Below are 19,441 nucleotides of genomic sequence, written 5' to 3' on the forward strand. Positions count from 1 at the left end.
ACATCTCCTAAAACCAAAGCACTCAAGAGAACACACTGCAAAAACCAGATCAATGGTAGCTTGTGATTTAAATAGGTTAAATGTGGTCTTGGCAACTTAGCAGCCAAGCTTTTGCACTGGTATGAGCAGGTGTTAGATCTCCTTGAAGCTGTGAAAGCTCTGCCAACCCATCAGGAGATGCACAACTCATTAACAGCATTTTGATATAAAAGACAGGGCTGAGAACAAAGATTCCCTGATGAAGTAACCCTGGAAGGAAACTTTGGTGATCAGTATGTATAATTTACATGTTAGGCCCTCATTTGTCAAAGGGAAAGGCTTTAGCTGAGATACATCCATGGCTGGGATTTTAGCACGTGCGTTTCACAGTAACTATTAACAGAATTAATATTCTGCCATGTGTTCTGTGGAGTTGACATATATTTCAGTTTGAACTGAAAAAAAAGACAACAAATAAACACTTCAGGAAAAATACAGATGACCTAGTAAACTGTTATAGCAGGAGTAATTTAGAAGGAAAGATTTCCTCATGCAAGCAATGACTCTTTCCAAAACAAGATTAGTTTCTGGAGACTTACAAAGCAAAGAGGAAAAATTATTTTAGTTGTATTAAAGGCATATAGCCACACAAACCACTCTATTCTGTTATAAAGACTATATCTAGTTTCAATACGTATCTGAATTTATCCAGATTATAGTTTTTAATTTTGTCATGTAATTTATAATGCTTTCAGCTGATTTTAAAAATATTAAAGCAAAGGTTCCTGTTCCTGCTTGTCCACTGCTTTCCCGTTTCAGTTAAAGGACAGACCTACAGCTAGCTGACTGGCATCAGCACAATTCATGGGGAAGAAGACTCTGAAAGGAAGAGGAAAAAAAGCAACTGGGGAACAGAGAAACATCTTAAGAGTATTTGAAGAATCTGAAAGAGCACCCTTCATCGCTGAGCAAAATCTCTATTCCATTCCCAAATAATCTAGTATAAATAGGCTCCAACCCCTTACCAGCTCCTCTCCTTAAAGCTGCACTTCAGCAGTGCAAATCCTGCATCAACTGCATGTGTGGGAATACTCCAGAAACCTTCAGGAGTCAGGAAGAGATCTGCAGACAGTAGCAAAACCTTCACCAAGAAGTAAATAATTTAGTTTGTGAAGATAAGAATCGATAAACCAGTTTCCATTTAACCACCTTACCAATAGTTATACCAGATAGCAAAACTTTAATCCCATAATTGAAAGGCGGGGGGGGGAAGATACTACCAATCATCTCGGGCTATTAAACTTGAAATAGTTTTATAATTCATTCTTCCATTTACAATGTGTGCTTGCTTTTATTTTCTTTTTTCTCCCCTCAAGTGTAACAGCATCTACATTCCTCTCTCATATTAGGTTCCCATTTGAAATATTTTCTTCCTAGCACTTCCTTACACCTTAAATAGTTTTCAAGTATCACCTTCTGATTTGGTGAGATCATACCAAAGAAGTGAAAACATCCTACCCTGCACTGATACAATACATCTGCTCAAAAAGACGGTTGTTTTGTATTTAACTACTGTTGAACCCTGGGCAGTCTTTTCGTAGATGTATGTATTAAAAACTGCATCCAATTCCTAAGAGGTAAAAGATAGCTCTGAGCTTATCATTCACTGTTTAAAGTTTGGATTCTTCTCCACCCTGTTCATCACTTTGGATTTATTAAGACTGAAGTTCACCTGCCAATTTATCACCTTGTCCTTCTGTAATTCCTCGCAGTCAGCTTCCCCCTTTACAGCCCAGAGTTTACTATCGGGGACCTTCCCAGTTCACTGCTCACTCCTCTTCCCACCCAGTTTCCAAAGAGGCTGAGCAGCTCAGGGCCCAGCCCAGATCCCAGAGGGGCTCCAATGATGACTTGATCTCTACAAGTGATTATTCATTCCTCTGTCACCTTTCTTTTAACCAATGAATAACTTTCCCTTCTTATCCCACAGCAGCTTGGATTCTCTATCTGCCTTTGGTGGGGAACTGTCATATGTCAGTAATTATATTAATTAGATTCTCCTTACACAGAAACTTGTTAGCTTCTTAACAGAACTTCAATGGATTTATGAGCTACATCTTCCCCGCATAAAACTGTGTTTACTCTTTCCCAGTTCAGCACATTTATCCAATGCAGATGTACACAAAAACCCTGAAATAAACCTGTAATTAACCTTCTTTATTACAAGTCACCCTCTTTCCTGAGGGTACTCGTTCATGATTCAACATATTAAATCTGGAATGTTTCCGTAATGTTGCGATCTTTCATAGCCCGAAAGCACTATATAAGACAAGGAGTAATTTAAAAAGTGTATATATGGAGGTTTTTAACACACCTACCACACTAGACAGAAATCAAAGTACTACAGGATTCAGATTTAGAGTTCTTCTCCCTCAAGTAACAGTCCTTCTGAGGGCCAGAAAATTAAACAACTCCAATGATCTTGTTTGAGAACTGTCTATTATTCTTTAAAAATCCAAAGCTAGAGCAAGAATTCTCTTGATTTTTATTACAGCTGTCAACTGTAAGAAAACAAATTAGAAGCAGTATGCATTTTTGAAAACTGAGCAAATGCACTTGAAATGCTGCATTGTGGACTAAGAGCATACCAAGCTAATGCAGGTAAAGCTCTCCCTTGGGAAGATCCAGCCATCAAAAGAGTGGGCTGGAGTGGAGAGACAAAGTGGCTGAAGAGGAAAGATTATGGACTTAACATCACCCCATTCCCTGCCAAGGTTATACACTTCTGTAGGGCAAATCGTACATTGCATTCAAATTTACCAGAATATTGTTGAGGTTTTTTTAATTTAGAACCTATAAATCCTTGCATTATTCCAAAGAAGGCTTCAACTTTTTGCCTATTATCCCAGTTATAGTAGCATCAGGACAAAAACCAGAAAATAAAGACTCCACTTCAAACCAACTTCTGGAGACACCTTTGTAACTGCAAAATGAAAATGTCATAAAAAGCCGGCTTTATATACTATAGCATTTATGTAACATCTTTCAGTGATCTTTTCAGATCACTGTTGTGAGATCACTGTTCAGATCACCTTTTGTTCCAGTTAATGAAGGAAGAAGCAAATGGATGTAAGGACTGAAGAATATATTCAAGCTGCTGAAGCACTAATTTAAAATAACTGTTCTCTTTGAAGGAAAGACTCATAAACCAGCTATTTTAATTATACTTTTGATCATCTAAAATAAATTAATAGGAATTGGGTATTTTCATTTCCAACTTCAGGAAATCTACACTGTACCATTATGATCTTTTACAGAACATCAGAGAGCAGGCAGAAAGCCAAATCAGTGCAACATCAGAGTGTAACTTTAATAAATCCTTTGGCCATTAAAGCAGACATAACTGGCAGCCACTCAAGACAATCTTCTTTCATCCCATTAATGCAGTCACCATGTCACCACAGCCGCAAAACACAGCAAGTGCTCCTAAATACAGATAGTGCTATAGGCTAAATTAATCTATTTATCTACAGATATCGATCAAACCAGGTGTGACCTGGAGCTGTACCTATACCCAAATGCTCACTCTTTTACTGGCAGCATGAACAAAAATGTCCTGAAATGTGTTAGGTAGCTTTTTCCTTGAAAATAAAAATGATGGTTAATTAGGAAATGGACTAAAACTATTCAGTTATCTTCACCATTTGAACCTACAACCTCTAAAGGTTCTACACATGCAGATACCCTTCACTCCCTATTTCCACATCTCCAAATACTATATTAAAGCAATTTATCAGGAAAATAAATTCCATGGCAATTTTTCATCTGTTACATGAACATATAAGGCACCAGGTTTTAGGTGTGAATGAACAGAAAAACTAATGCATCTAATCGGACCTATGAAGGAGGATTGTGCAAATACACACTACCCCTAATAACACACTACTTAAAAGTAATATACGAGTCTGGAGGCCAAGAGCCTTACCATAAACTGGCACTATGTCACCTGTAACAGCAGAAAAATAAAGCAAGAAAGGCTAAGGAAAGGAATTAAACCTCTGGGGGGGGAAAAAAAAAAAAGAATGACAGAATAGGACAAATGTTGGGTTGACAGGAAGTCTTAGAAGACAAAAGTAAGCAATAGAAGAACCAATTCATATGGGCACGTGCCCATAGCACTGTTTGCTTTGGGAAGAATGAGCAAGTTTATCAATGTGTAGGCAGATTTTCAAATTAAAGAATGTTTTAGGTTGGAAGGGACCTCTGGAGGTCATCCACTTCAGACCCCTCACTCAAAGCAGCACTAACCTGGAAGCTGGCCACAAAGCCCCACATTTGCAGCACAGCAGCATGCAAGTGATACTTCTTTTCTGCAACCCTGCTCCCATTCAGGCACACAGCATAGCACAACAGAGCTCCCTTCACCTATCATGCGTTAGGCGGTGCCGCATTCAACTACATAAGAATTATGAAATAACCTCTGCAATAACAATGTTTGCAGCCTACCTTGAATTTACATTGCAAGGCACGTCTTACAGAAGTTTGGGCCAACTATATTAGTAGAGCTGCAGAAATGCACTTCCCTAGTTCTCTGTGGCCCCTCTTTTTACCTTATGATTGTCTATCATCATTTCACTTAGTATTCCTAGGTTTCTAACTTGGACTTTTCTAAAAGAAGAGAGACAGAACTGCCTATATCAGGTGCACTGACAACTGAATAGGTTCAGGACAAAACAGAAATTTTGATTAAGTTTCCATCTCACAGAAATACTGACAAATATTGGTAGAAAAAACAATGTTGACTAATACTACTTAACTTTTTCCTTCCATGTTCAGAAAACCCACTAGAAAAAGAATGGACAAGCCCCAGATTTCCATGGAATCATTTCTTCCTGTGAATATTGGTATTTTTTTATTTAATTTCAAATGAGGAGACTAATGCCCAGTGAAAGGTTGACAATGTTCACTTTCATTCTCCACTTTTTTCCATGATCCATCAATGTTGAAACATGATTTTCTAAAACCACAGTATGAATCTATTGGCTTGAATATGTGTGAATTAAGGGCAAGCACAAGCCATTTCAACTATGACTTCCTTCAGGAAGCAGGTTTTTTTCCTGTTTAGCTTGTTGCTCCACTGTTATCCAACAAAAGAAATATCTATGAATTTTCTTACATTCTTACTTTTTCTTCCACATATCTTGCACAAAAATGAAAACCCAATAGAAAAGTATTAGCACTTCAGCCAATTTTTTAATACGCCTGCACTTTGTCAAATGCTTCCACAAATGTGCCTAGCACCCAAAGATTTCAATAAATAAATAATTTTTCCAAGTATTGACGAAATGAAGGAAGGAAAAAGTCCGATTTCTTCTATGAAAAAAAAAAAGCTCTTTTTTTAAAATAATTTCTAAATCTGAATTCTGAAATAAATTATTCTGGCATTTTTCAAGAGATAGCTTTTAAACCCTGCACTTCCTAGAACCTGTGATCTACTTATGGTTTAAGGGGAAAATGAAGATGATTCTTTTGGATTTTGAGTGACTTATAGATCATCTAAAACTAGGACAGCAAACTCGTACTATATCTGTGTGATATTTTGTATAACGGCCAACCTATCTAGCCATGTTTATGCTGTACCCTATTAAACTTAATAAATCCTGTCAGAGATAAACTTGGCCTGCACTCACAAACCTCCTGATTCTCTAGCTGCATACATATAATATTAGAAATAGTGCAAATTGGGTCTCCTGAAGTCAAGCCAATGTTCAAAGAGGTCAGAAAAATTGCCATGCAGGCTAGATCCAGCGAGTTAGTCATCCCCGATTTAGGAAAACAGTCAATTCACTTAGATCTACTTTTGAAGAAGTGTGAAGAGAAGAAGAATCTTACAAGAAGTCATGTAACACCAAAATAGTTGCCTACCCAGTGTAGCATCCTCCAATTGATATAATCAATACACTGAGTCTTTCAAATGAAGCTGGGTGAGGGGAAGGGAGAAACAGCTAATATAGACCAATCTGAGAAAGCCTCCTCAAAGTGAAAGTCTCCATACCAGCAATTACAGAAGGAAGGTTTATCTGTGTTCCAAGTGTGTGTGGCTTTGACAGAAATCCTAAATTCAAATGCAAATCATAGGAAAGAGATTCTCTTGTACATTGCCTATAGAAATATACCATAAGTATATTTTCAGAACAAAGGGATGATATTGCACTGGGGAGGGAATGGAGGGAGGAGCAGGCATCTATTCACATATTTGTTGCTGTAAAACCTACAAGGGCATTTGTTTTCCCATCATCAATTACAGCGACAGAACACTGGAAAAGGTCTTCGTGTTGGAAAGTATGGCAATTCCAGGCAGGTCTTTAGCAATTCCGCTGAGGACACCTTAGAAGCAGCCATGTTCTTTGCCTCCACTTCTCTGTGAGGGAGGCTGCTGAACAATCTGATGATGCCTGAGGCCTTGGAATCTCTTTATTTCTAGCCGTATTCATAGACAGCTCAAAGCTCAATTTTTCTTGGTGTCCTCACCTCCCTTAACCTTTAAAAGAGAGCCCTTCTCTGCCCCTGACTTCATAGAATACATTAATAATCCCTTTTAAATTTTACTGTGCTTATCAAACCAAAGGCAATGTCTACATTATTTTCATCCATTTTCTGCATCTTCTACCATTTGATCTCCTATTTCTTGTATACATGTGACCAGAACTGAATGTCGTAACTCTCACTTATTATTCCCTATTTCTATTTGCCTGTCCTGTTCTCAGATTACATTTGGTTTTTTGCAGTACAGTCGCACTGAGGACTCGCAACCACCCTGCAATCACCCAACATGCCTTTGCACCTTACCAAAGAATCAGAATCACAGAAGAGCCAAAGTTGCAAGGGACCTCCAAAGAGCATCTGGACTAACTTTTCATGGGAAGCATGTCCTATTCAGCAATGGAATTCCTTGAGTGCTCTAAATCTAAAGCGGTCCAAACCTGAAATTTCTCTTTATTATTCCGTCTATCACTCCGTATTTTTTTTATTATTCTGTTTATTATTTTGCCAGACTATAATTTTTGCAGAGTCTTCCTCTAACTTCTCCAATTTTGCAAAGTGCTTTGAAATAACTATGAACATTAGAACTGGATCATACTATGGATCTGAGCAGTGCTAGATATATCACCCTTCCCTATCCAAACAAACATTTCCTTTCCAATTTCTTTGTTGAAAATAACTAATTATTCACTCAAAATTATGTAGTATATTTAAAGATTGATTTGGCTAGTAGTAAAAAAGGCAAGCCTTAAAAAAATTAAATGTGTCTTTAACAAATGTCAAATAAAAGACAAAATATGATTACCCTGAAAACAGGAGGTGATTTTCTTGTTTTAGTTAATAGAACCTTTGATATTTTTTAATTTGACTTGAAGGTATCTCAGAAACTTCCAGCTTGCCATGGATTTAACACGAAGACCCAGGGAAATTGCTGTGAAATGTTATTTTCTCTGATGACAGCATGCAAAGCCTTAGTCATAGCAGCTTTGTCTTTAAAACATAAACTGTAACAGCAATGTAAGGAAAAAATCATTAATCTCTCATACAGACAACATGCCCTGTCATAAACAAACGCACAAATTAAACACTGACTTGGCAGCTATGAGAAATAGCAATCATGATTTACTTAAGCATGGACAAAAAATTTATTAAGGTTGCTTATAGTTCAAAAAGGGGCAGAATTTTTAATTCTCACACCCTTTGGAAGAGCACTTACTTCAAAATGTTTTCAGTAAGTATGTGCATTGTTAACTAATACTGCAGAAATTGCAATATACCACATCACAGGCTTCACAGCTCAATTAATCAACGCATTTAAATAAAACAGTTAAGCAGTAGTCAATGGCCCTCATTAATAGTATGCACACAAAGGACTTTTAAAAAATTCTTTACTTTTCATGGATGAAAGAAACACCACACTATGTGGTGAGAGGTATAAAAATGAAAATAAGAATTTTTTCTTTAATTATTCTTGACTCATTAGAATTTGACAAAAAAAGTATTTAAAAATAGGTGAAGTCAATACACACAAAAGTTCACTTATCAAAACTGAGAAAAATACCCGTACTTCTGCTGACTTTAAAAAAAAACAGCAAAACTTACTATACTGGCTATGTATAAGTAAACTCATTCATTCAACCCTATAAACCTGCTAAAAGGCAGGAACTGCTGACCCAGCAAAAGGCTTGGCAGTTCTTAACTTATCAGTGTTGACATTACTATTGTAGTATTTCTTTAGCCTATTAAAAAAAGGGGGGGCCAAAATTCCATCATATTATTTCACATCAGCACTCCCATGGGTCACCAGTACTTGTCAGAACTTGTAAATTTTGCACGAAAGTCTCTGTGATTTGAATTACCAATAAAAGTATTTCCTCATTTACGATTGCGTGTACCAGTGATACACCTATCCAGAAGCTTCAGGGCTACTTAGTATTCTCAAGGAAATAGAGCTCTCAAAAAATTTTAGATTTCATTCCAGCATCTAGTGACAAGAGATCTTCTCTGGTGGGGAAGATGCCTGACTCATTAAGAAATCCTTCACAGCTCCTCCATGACTGACACCATCTGACCCTTTTTTCCAGCCTGTTCCTACCCAGGTCCTGTTTGCTCTTCATTTCTTAAGTCCTCACTCTAGTCCTATTCCTGGTCAGTCCCGAGCTTTAATCCCTATAGTCCTCACACCAAGACCAAAACAGTCTGAAAACTCTAATGCCTAAAAGTGTTACATCTACAGCCACCAACTGTGGAGTCTCATATACATGGAAGGCATTAACAACTCAGTTGTATTCTACCACAAGGATAGATGAGAGGATTGATCTACTCAGACCATCACCGTGATAAATCTTCCACTGACGATGATGTTTGTCATTCCCGAATGCCAGACACACCATGCACAGAATAGAAATGTAAAGGCAATGCAGGGTATGTTGTACAAAATGAGATATCCTGGGGCACATAATGAGATAAAATCTATTACCATAAATTATGAAGTGATTTACGCATAAATGAGGGTTGTCATGAAATTTAATTTTAATGGTTTGATAATCAAGTAAGAAACACAATAATTACCATACCTAAGTTTTTCAATAAATTAAAATCACTGCTAGTGGCAACACTTTTTTGTTAACATACATAATACAATTCCCCTCCAAGAGCTGTCTGCTATATTCTTCCATTTCAGAACAACCTGTTGAATGCCACATTACCGTGATAAACAAGTTGTTTTACTGCTGATTACATCCAAAACATTTCTCCGTTCATAGCAAAGCCCCTTCAACAGTGTGCAGTTGACTACTTCAAGAAACAGCTTTGCACACAGGAGGCTCTGGTAGTCTAGAAAAATACCTGAAAGCTGAACTTTCCAATAGCATCTATCAGAGAACCTTTTTCCCTCATCATCCCGTGCAGTATGTTCAACCACATAGATCAACAAAACATGCTGACACTACAGTGTGCTCTATCAACATATTTTTTTTAAAGTGAAGACATTGCCAACATCTCAGCATCACTCACTGCAGCCAGAACTTCAGCAAAGTAACTTGTCTAACAACTTTTTGTCGGGACACCAGCTATCCAATGTATTTCCCTGTGTATATTAAAGCTTAAAAAAACTCTTGCAGATGTAAAGCAGAAAAAAAATCATTTGATTTTTGAATCTAGCTTTGTAATGAACCCTAAATTTATTTTCAGGAGTTCAACCAAGGACCCTCCAAAACCCTTGCTCCTCTCTTTTCTTCAACATACCACTTCACAGGAGAGGGAGGGCAAATTTCCTTTCTTCTCCTTCTCTCCTCCAAATGACTCTTAGTTCTCTTTCCTCCCCACTGCAATCTTCTGAGAGCAGAAGACCTCAAAATAAAACATATCACTAATTGTCCCACAATGGGTCACAAAGGACCATTTCAAGTCATATGGAAACCAAAAAGGGGAGTATGAATATCACCAAGTACCATCTTGGGATACAGGGGAAAAAATGAAAGGCTGATCCTTTCCATTTGTGTTTCTGCAGAACATAAAATGATAAAAAACAGAAAAATGAGTGAGGAAAATAATCATCGAGCCCAAATTATGATTTCTTACTATAAAACGATAGGGAGCAAAGCGTGTGTTCGTCTATCCTAAAATAGAGGGAAGTGTTGCTTCTCAGAAACACTGCTTATATACATATCCAAGAACAGTTACAATGCACACACAAAATATTCCCAATCAATGGCTTAAAAATTACAGTAAAGTGTAAGCTTGAGGTTTTCTGAAAGCTAAAATGATAATCTTTGCTAGTCAGCAAAATAATCTTACTGTACAAAAAGGCATATGTTTTTCAGATAGGATTTTAATGGCCTAAAGGACATCACTTTTCCTTAATAGTATAATACCATTTTTTCATACTGCATGCAGTATTATTGGAACAGCTATTATTTCCCTAAGTTAACCGAAGCAAACTTCACTTCAGACCCTAAAGTAGAAAGGGTGTGTAGTATTCTACGCATTTGATCCATTTTACCTAAACACAAATAAGCTGAAGAACAGGAGGGGGCTGGAATGCACCAAATAATATGGATGCTATAAGATGGATACCATGGACTGCCCTGCATGGATTCAGCAAGATTTGGCAGTGCCAGTACTGATCTGCTGATGATCCCAGACTTTTTTTGGCATTTCTGCTTCCATCTCCTCCACCTTCCCCATTTCCAGCACCCTGGCCAATTGTATACCTTCGTTATAAATCAATTCTGTTATGGAGAGTGCTTTAATAAGTGTAGCATCCAGAGCCTTCCATTGCCATTCTTCATTTTACATAAAAGCAACAGAAGAATCCCCTGCAAATTCCCTCTCACCAGGCATAGGAGGGCAAAACTTATATTCTACAGCGATGGCTCCACAATACAGAAAAGAGAAGCAACACATCAGAGACTTCCAAGTTATTTTACTTTCTAGACATACAAAGTGGGAAGCAGAGGGAAGTGTAAGCAGGATGCAGCATTATCCTTCTTTGTGGGTCTGTAGGCAGAGAATATGAAAACACTTATAGTCTCCAGCAGTAAGAACAGAAATGAAGAAAACAATTTCCTGCTATCTACACTTTGTCAGGACAGGAGATTTTGAAATGATGGTGATGAATGGAAGGAGAGTAAATTACAAAAGGAAGCGAGAGTGACCAAAGCTGGCAAAAATTTAATAATTTAAATAGAAGTCGAAAGAGGAAAACATTCAGAATGAGGACGCAATCAGGAAGGTACAGGGAAGGGCAAAAAAACCCCTGAACTTGACTGAAGAGCCTCTCTTTAAATATTAATCAGATATTAACAAAAATTGATGTCCAAATTAAAAATGATAAAAGGAGAATCTAAGAGTAGGCCTTGTTGAAAAGCATTGTGTATTTGGACTCAAATTGTGTATTTGGTTCAAATGCAAACTCCTAAGAATAACTGTCCTATGTTAAAAAAGAAAGATCTAGAACCATTGCTCAAAAAAGGGGAAGATTTCTGATTTTTTTTTTCATTTTTCTTTTCTTCTTTTTTTTTCTTGGTAAGATTAACAAAAGCCCTTTGCTAGGAAGGGGAAGCTAATTTTAAGGCCCAGTGTATGTTCCACCTAAGTTCCTGTAGTAGATCCATCAGAATAAAAATTAAAAATCTAAGCAACATGCGAGCTATATACACATTGTTACAATTAAAAGCACTTATCATTCAAGAAATAGATAACAAATTAGCTTAGAACTGATAGAAAACTCAGTGCAATTTCTAACCAAGGGTAAAACAATAAAATATTCTGCAGTAAGAATAAAAATCACTCTCCTTAAGAGGTTTAAATACTTGCAACAAATACACAATCTGCCTTGATAAATGACTGTTTCAAAATACTTATTGAAAGTGTTTATATTCATTACAATATAACGATTTAAGGATATTTAAACTTAAATTATTAAATCCATAGGAAAATAAAAGTAATTCAATCGAGGAGATGCAAAGTAATTTTATAACCTTATTTGTAGCATTATTTCTATCTGTCACGTATTATCCCAAAAATCAGGAGTGAAAAATTTCGAGGAGTTTACCAGCTACAAAAATGATGGAAAATAGCAAGAGGCATAAAAACAAAATTACAAAACAATATGGATAAGAACATGAATATTTTGGTGAGTATTTAGACTGCTTTTAAAAAAAGAAAAAAAGCCAATTCTTTCTAAATAAAAGGAACAAGCACTGTATGTTACTGATATGTTTGACCATTCCTTGATAAAGTAAAATTGAGAAAATTCAGTCTTTGCGTCGATGTATTTTCTTGTGGTTGTGCTTTCTGAGTCACTAAGGCAAAAAGCATTCCAAATTTGCTGCTATTGTTACCTATTCCATACTTCTTTTTGACAATTGCATGCCTTGCAATTGATGTGGTTTTACTTTGAACTTAATATTCAGACTTAGATTTGAAGACATGAAAGTATCTCTCTTTAAATGTTTATCAATTGCAAGATTTAAGACTGCAGCACAACTGTCCCAAAGAAGACAACTGTGCAGATAGCCCATGACCAAAAAGAAACATTTCCTTTTTCATAGTTTCATCTTTTTAAGATGCAAATGGTGTCATCTAGATGTAATGATCCTCTAAAGGAGATAAACCAAGCAACCTAGGGTATAGCCAGCAGTAGGAATCCTAGGTAGATATATTATGGCAAATAATGGTTATAGTTAGCTACAAAATGATTTTTACATCACCATAGTAGGGTTGTAAGAACCAATACAAAGAACAGCCTACTTAATCTAAAATATTTTTTCCTCAGAGACTGTGATTGCTTTTTCTTCAATTCTATTTTTCTTTCCTGCAGTTTTCTTTCTACAAAAACTGATGAAATGGCTGGGAAACCACATAAAGAAAAGACGATTTAAAACTGGGAAAGGACTAGTGAGATCAGGTTTTAACATCAGAACTACATTCAGAGCACATGAAAATTATATTAAAACATTCTACAAAAACAAGTTAAATGAGCTGTACACCTCAGAACCAACTAGTTTGTATTTTGTTATTTTCAGTACTGCCAGATTCATAGCCAAAATAAATTCACTTGAGATATTGCTAGAACTGTGACACACCTTAAAGAAAGTAAAACTCTTATATTCTTTGACGTGTACAATGTTTAAAAAGAAAAATAGGTCCCAAATATCATGAATTGTGTATAAATAAATAATAAGGTTGAAAACAGGGCCCTTTTAATACTGAAAGCACTTACCGCTGACATTCCCCAGCATGCAGAATTAAATCTTCATTATTCCTAGCACTGATGGTCAACTCATGTTCTGTTGAATTGAAGACATCAAGAAGTAGATGGCATTGCCGGGTGCTATTCAGATGAGGGGGAGAAAAGAATAGCACAATTTCAATAACACACTGCAGAATTATTATACATCTAGCAGAATTAATATTTATACATAAATATATTTGCATAAATATACATACATTCACATACATCTGTTTTATACCCTACTCCAATTATAGGAGTATCTTACTCATTTACTAAAAATAACTTTTTTTAATAATGAGATTTCTTTTTTTTTTTTTTTTACTAAAACTAGACAGAAGCGTATATCCTAAAGAGATGAAGTTCCATGACAATTACAACCTGCACAATATTAAGCCCCATAGCATATGATCATCTGTATATATTCTCACTCTGCATCTTTCGGATTCACTTCTATGGAAAAAGCCACAGATTTTTTTCAGTTCTTTGGGCATTCACATGAAACAGTTTATTATTTCAAATTACCTTGACATTATCTTTTTAAGAAACAAATTTACAAGCAAAAATTTAAATCCTTGCCCACTGTCAGGAAGCAATTCTATTTACTACGACAGCTGGTTTGTCTACAGACCAATGCAAGCTGGCAACTAGAGTACTTTTCCATTATACCAACTACTCTGAGACAGACAACTCTGTCCCTTCTGTAAGAAAGGCAAACACAGGGACCTCTCACAGAAAACCTTATATTTGTTAGCTACTATCCTTCAAATCCAAATTTCCCTAGAAGCATTCAGTGTAAATATACCAACCGCATTTCTGGTAACCTTAGGAAATAATACTGACAAAGCTACAAAGAAGAAACTTTATTGTAAATTTTTATTCTTATTAACTTTTCTTCCTTGTGAAACTAAGCACAAATAGCAGCATACAGAGAAATATCAGAACCAGACACTAAAATGCCAAATACAACCATACAGCTGCAATAATGTTTCATCAGTCTACTCTGAAATTCAAAACTTCCTAAGAAGCTACTTAAAACCAGAGAAATATCCCAGCCTTAAGCATCACTACAATTTAGCTTTAGCTATCAATGACTTCAAAGTTTAAATGCACATATAACGAAATTAGGTGACATTGTGAATTACCGTAAAAAGTAGTATAGCCATTGTACAAAGATTACAGATAATTTCATCCCATATAATTGCTAGCATAATCAATAAGTAGGGAAAAGTAACTTGTATTCGGTGTCAGAAGTAGAACCCACCAGCAGCATTAATTTGAGAGAGTTCACTTGAAATCAGAAGCTCCCCAAAAGGGAAGAAAGAGGAATATGTTGGTAAGGTGAGAGTTGTCAGAGCCATCCTTAGAACAATATGCATATTCAAACTAAGATACAGTTGTGTGTTTCAGGCAACCAAGTATATTATCCTATTCCATAATAATTTACAATTAAACTCAAATGCCAGCCATTCCAAAGGCAATTAAACTCAAGAGTTGCAAGAGTTCAAGAACTGCTCTTCCACTTTGGAAACAGGTTGTCTAGTTCATAATACAACTCTCTTCAGAAAATCAAGAGATATCATTTTTGGAACATATACAGGAGGCACCCTGTTGCTACCTTCCAAACCTTTGAGATGGGAACACTGTAGGACAAGCACAGGAGGTTAAGGTTCAGGTCACAAAAGTGATAGCAATGTCACATGCAGCTAGGCACTAAATGACAAGCAAGCACTGCTTGGGGACAGTAGCATGTCTCTTAGCAAAAGTAAAAAGCAAAAGTGGGGGTGGAGGCTTTTTTAATATATATTTTAAGGGTTTTCACTCTCTTTGGGTAAAACCCCAATGAATACTGAATATAGAGAAGAATGCATGAAGGTAGCTGAGTGCCTGAAGCAAACATGTCAAAACTCAAGAATTTAGAACAAATAAGGAGTCATAGCTCTTATTAGAAACTCCCTTCCTTAACAGCTCACAAGAAAGAAATGACTGGAAAGGCAGTATTCAAGTTGGTAGCTATCCTGTTACCAGTAAGGAATGAAAAAGAGAGAATTTTAAAAAAAGCCTGGCTTCCATCTCATCGTTGGGAGTGTGGGACAAGACCTGTGAAGACACAGCAAACTTCTGCCTCTCCAGTAGATACAAAGTTACAATCTGCAAGAGAGAATTCTAGTGTAGACTATGTTTACAAAATTCAGCATGGAAGGAATTTTTTATTTATCCCATAGCAAAACCAAACAATTGTCTGAAATAACATTCAAGGCTTCTGCAATATCTTTTGGCAGCAGAATCAAAGTTTTGTAAATAAAACAATTCATGCCATAAATATAAAGGACCTATATAAGCAGCAAGCCCTTCAGGACTAAACACCATCACTAATACTAAAAATTCTCAAATATGAACTCTTGGGCTATGCAGTGAAAATTATTCATCATCATGACGTTTATTTCATCCTCGTCAAACACTACACAAAATAGACATGTAGGGGAAATAATTATTTCCTTGTCAATTTTAAGTTAATTCTCCAGGGAAATCTTTAATTAAAAAAAAAATAAAAATCAAAGTTACAGAATTATTACAGTACTTTGAAATCTTCTAAGAATAAGATACAGGTATAAAAAGATTGAAGGCAACATTAAGACTGTAGAAAAAGATAGCATTAGACGTTCAGAGTAAATACAGGACAGCGTCAAAGACACTATTAGAGCAATGAAAACCAAACACAATTAAAGGTTATGAAAATATTTGCATTAAACCAGTAAGCTTCAAATACTGGAAGCTGTATCCAAGTAAGGAAACCAAGACAAAGCATAAGCTTGGCAAAATTAGAGGTAACAACATAATAAAGTTAAAAAGGAAAAAAGAAACCCTCAAGTTGTTAAAGAGCAATTTGCTAAAGATCTGAAAAGTAGCATGATTTTTTTTTTTTTTTTTTTTTTTTTTTTTACAGATGCTACTATCAGTAGGACTGTGTCGAACTGATGATGCTGAGATACGATCTGGCTGAAAGTGGAAGTTCCGCGAAAAGAAATAATTAGCAAGCAAGCCAAATTAACTATTTGTATTAATTTTCACTACAGGTGAACTTACAGAGGGCCATCCTTTGCAAGAAAGAATTAAAGAACCTATTTCAGAGTGTCAGTAAATGAGATTTGAGAGGCAAATCACATTCATGCAAGCGTGATAAAGGAACTCCAATATGATTTTGCTGAACTATTACATATAAGTCCAGTCAGCAATCTGTTGCTTAAGGTAAGCTCTTTACTAGACAATTTCAAACATCACGTTGCTTTAGGCATTTTAAGGCAATTGAGTAAATCTTAGACCATTAACCCCAGCCTCCATACTATGTAAATTAATTAAAAAAAAAAATAAAGTGTTTTAGCTTATAAAAAACTTAAAACATTCAAAATAATAAATGGATCTAAAGATGATTAAAGTATATACCATAATGGCCTACTGAAATTTTTGGCTGAGAAATATCAGTCACAAGCCACTGATTCCTGGAACTGGGAAAGACTATCCCACATTTACACAATTTCTTCCTTTTCCAAACTATCCATCACCATATAATAGTTTACAGTAAATATTTAGTGGGTTGGGGAGGGAGGTACAGAGTTACTGGCGAAAAAACCACTTTGAGTAGATTTCGAGTCCTCTAAGTCTATTTAAGTAGATGCTAGTTACCATTCATTCCAGAGTAAGCGGAGAACTCCATCTTCAACATTTCACACAACGTGCAGGGTCATCAGTGGCTTCCCAGTCTTTTTTGAGGTTTTGGGTCATTTTGCTTTTACTAGCTCCTTTTTACAGTTTGGGTCAAACACACCTAAAATAAGTCAGTTTGTGTTTGGGTGTTTTGGTTTTGTGGGTTTTTTTGCCCTCCAGAACATCTATTGAGATTGCATGGTATCGTCACACATAAACACACACAAAATTAAACCGTCATTTAGTTTTAATCCATATACTTATGGACTTACAAGCATTTAAGAAAACAATATGAATCAGTACAGAGTTTCCCATTTCTGCAAAACCTGAATAATCTGCTCTTCATGGATTATTCTGGAAGATACAGGACAGAAATATACCATTGCACCGCAAAAATCTCTATTCCCATATATCCACATTCCTATCTCCTCATCATACACCCCCCAAACTACCCAAAGCTTTCTCACCTGTCTATCAACCACAGTGGGCAGTGCCATGTTTTTTGCTGGCCTTAAGCACAACCATGCCAATTGGTACAGAGAACAGAGCAGGTAACTGCTGAGTCCCTGCTTCTGCCTTTCCTCACTGGGACATAAGTTAGGATACCTCTTCTCTGTCTGGTTACCAATCTGCAGGAATATATTGAACTTTTCCCTGAAGCTGGCTGAAATCAGTCAAAATTTAGCAAGGGGAGAGGGGGAAACAGTTAAAGTGAACATATAAATTTCATTTCCCTAGGAAATAAAATATAAAATTATCCAGAAAAATACAGCAGACACCACAAACACCACATCTGTCTTTTCTGAATGGAACGATACACAAATTATTGCATTATGTTAAAAGTCCAAATCAAATGAAGATGAATTAAAGCTGTACTGGTCTGTATATAGACTCCAGGATAAAGAAGAAAAGTCCTTGAAAGGGTTTTACTCTTCTTTCCATCTGTCATTTCGACGCTAATGGAAAGGAAATAAGCCTGGGTCAAACAAACAGTTTCAGAGCCTAAGTGGAAGAATACTAAAAACCACAACGTGCAAACATTTTCCATTTCAACTATATTCCTTATTTGTCCATGGTGTTTCCTTTAGAACTATCTACCATAAATCTCATGTTGAAGATTTTCTTTTGCAAGTAACACAAAAATCTATGGATCAGAAGGTTGTACATGCAAAAACTAGAATTACAAAGTAAGTTATTTTCAGTTGGGTGATTTATAATGTGAAGGTCTTAAAATAACATGCAAAATTAATTCAATACTCATTTACAAACACTAAAAAATAAGAATTCTTAATCTTTTCTTGAAAATTGAGTTAATTCAACAGTGTCTTAAAGCTTTATTGTATAAATCAATTTCTGTTATCCTCTATTGCAGAATTCAGGATATAACACAAGTGAAAGTTAGTGACATGATGAATCATGCTGTATTTAAAAAATCTTACAGTGACAGTTCTGATTCCAAAAATAGTCACAAAACTGGGGCTATGGGAACTTAAGGCAAGAGACAATTACACCGCAATCTAGAAATTTCTTTAAGCGGTGTTGTGATTCCTGTTCCAATCCTGAAATGACAGCAGAGGATATTCTTCAGTAACATTTAACACAGTATTAAAAACGAGACGCAGCTGCCATGCTCCAATGATGGCTCACTTCAGTGAATAATCTTACCTCAGTTCTGTTTCTAGCTTAGTTTTAAAGTCAGTTTAAACAAGAAACATTCAGGGGGATTTGGCAAGTTATCTACATCCTGACTCAGCTCAGCTTCCTCATCGACTGAAATGATGGAGTGTTTTCACATCCACACTTTTGTTTGCTTCTCTTCCGTTTTCTTTAAACAGGTATCACTACTCAAAATGAGACATCAGAAAGTGAGGAGAAGCATTGGCAATGATGACAGGCAACGGCATGCCAGATGACAACCCTATTCTCCAAAATTCACTGACAAACACAAAGAGCAACATAGCAAAACAATGATCTAGAGCATCTTTGTCGGTGCTATTGTGTTTTCAGTGGGGTTTTGTCGTGGCTTAACCCCAGCCAGCAACTAAGCACCACACAGCCACTCACTCACTTCCCCCCCACACCCAGTGGGATGGGGGAGGGAATCGGAAAAAACAGTGAAACTCATGGGTTGAGATAAGAACAGTTTAATAAAACAGAAAAGTACAAACTAATAATCATAATGGTAACACTAATAAATTGGCAATAGTAATAATAAAAGGCTTGGAATATGCAAGTGATGCACAATACAATTGCTCACCACCCGCCAATCAACACCCAGTTAGTCCCCGAGCGGCAATCCCCCCGCCCCCACTCCCCCCAGTTTAGATACTAGATGTGACGTCACATGGTATGGAATGCCCCGTTGGCCACTTTGGGTCAGCTGTCCCGGCTGTGTCCACTCCCAACTTCTTGTGCCCCTCCAGCCTTCTTGCTGGCTGGCCATGAGAAACTGAAGAATCCTTGACTTAGTATAAGCAC

The 19,441-nt window shown here is 36.4% G+C and overlaps 1 protein-coding gene across 2 annotated transcripts in view; it reads right to left on the reverse strand.

Annotated features, from left to right (window-relative positions):
- TRAPPC9 (trafficking protein particle complex subunit 9) overlaps positions 1 to 19,441 on the reverse strand; it is a 521,077-nt gene that overhangs the window by 310,995 nt on the left and 190,641 nt on the right. For both annotated transcript variants that reach the window (XM_052787671.1, XM_052787670.1), the window contains one exon: positions 13,250 to 13,360. In XM_052787671.1, the coding sequence (XP_052643631.1) occupies positions 13,250 to 13,360 (111 nt within the window). The remainder of the gene's footprint in view (positions 1 to 13,249; positions 13,361 to 19,441) is intronic.

The sequence above is a fragment of the Harpia harpyja genome, chromosome 5 (genome assembly GCF_026419915.1).
Source record: "Harpia harpyja isolate bHarHar1 chromosome 5, bHarHar1 primary haplotype, whole genome shotgun sequence".
Taxonomy (NCBI): domain Eukaryota; kingdom Metazoa; phylum Chordata; class Aves; order Accipitriformes; family Accipitridae; genus Harpia; species Harpia harpyja.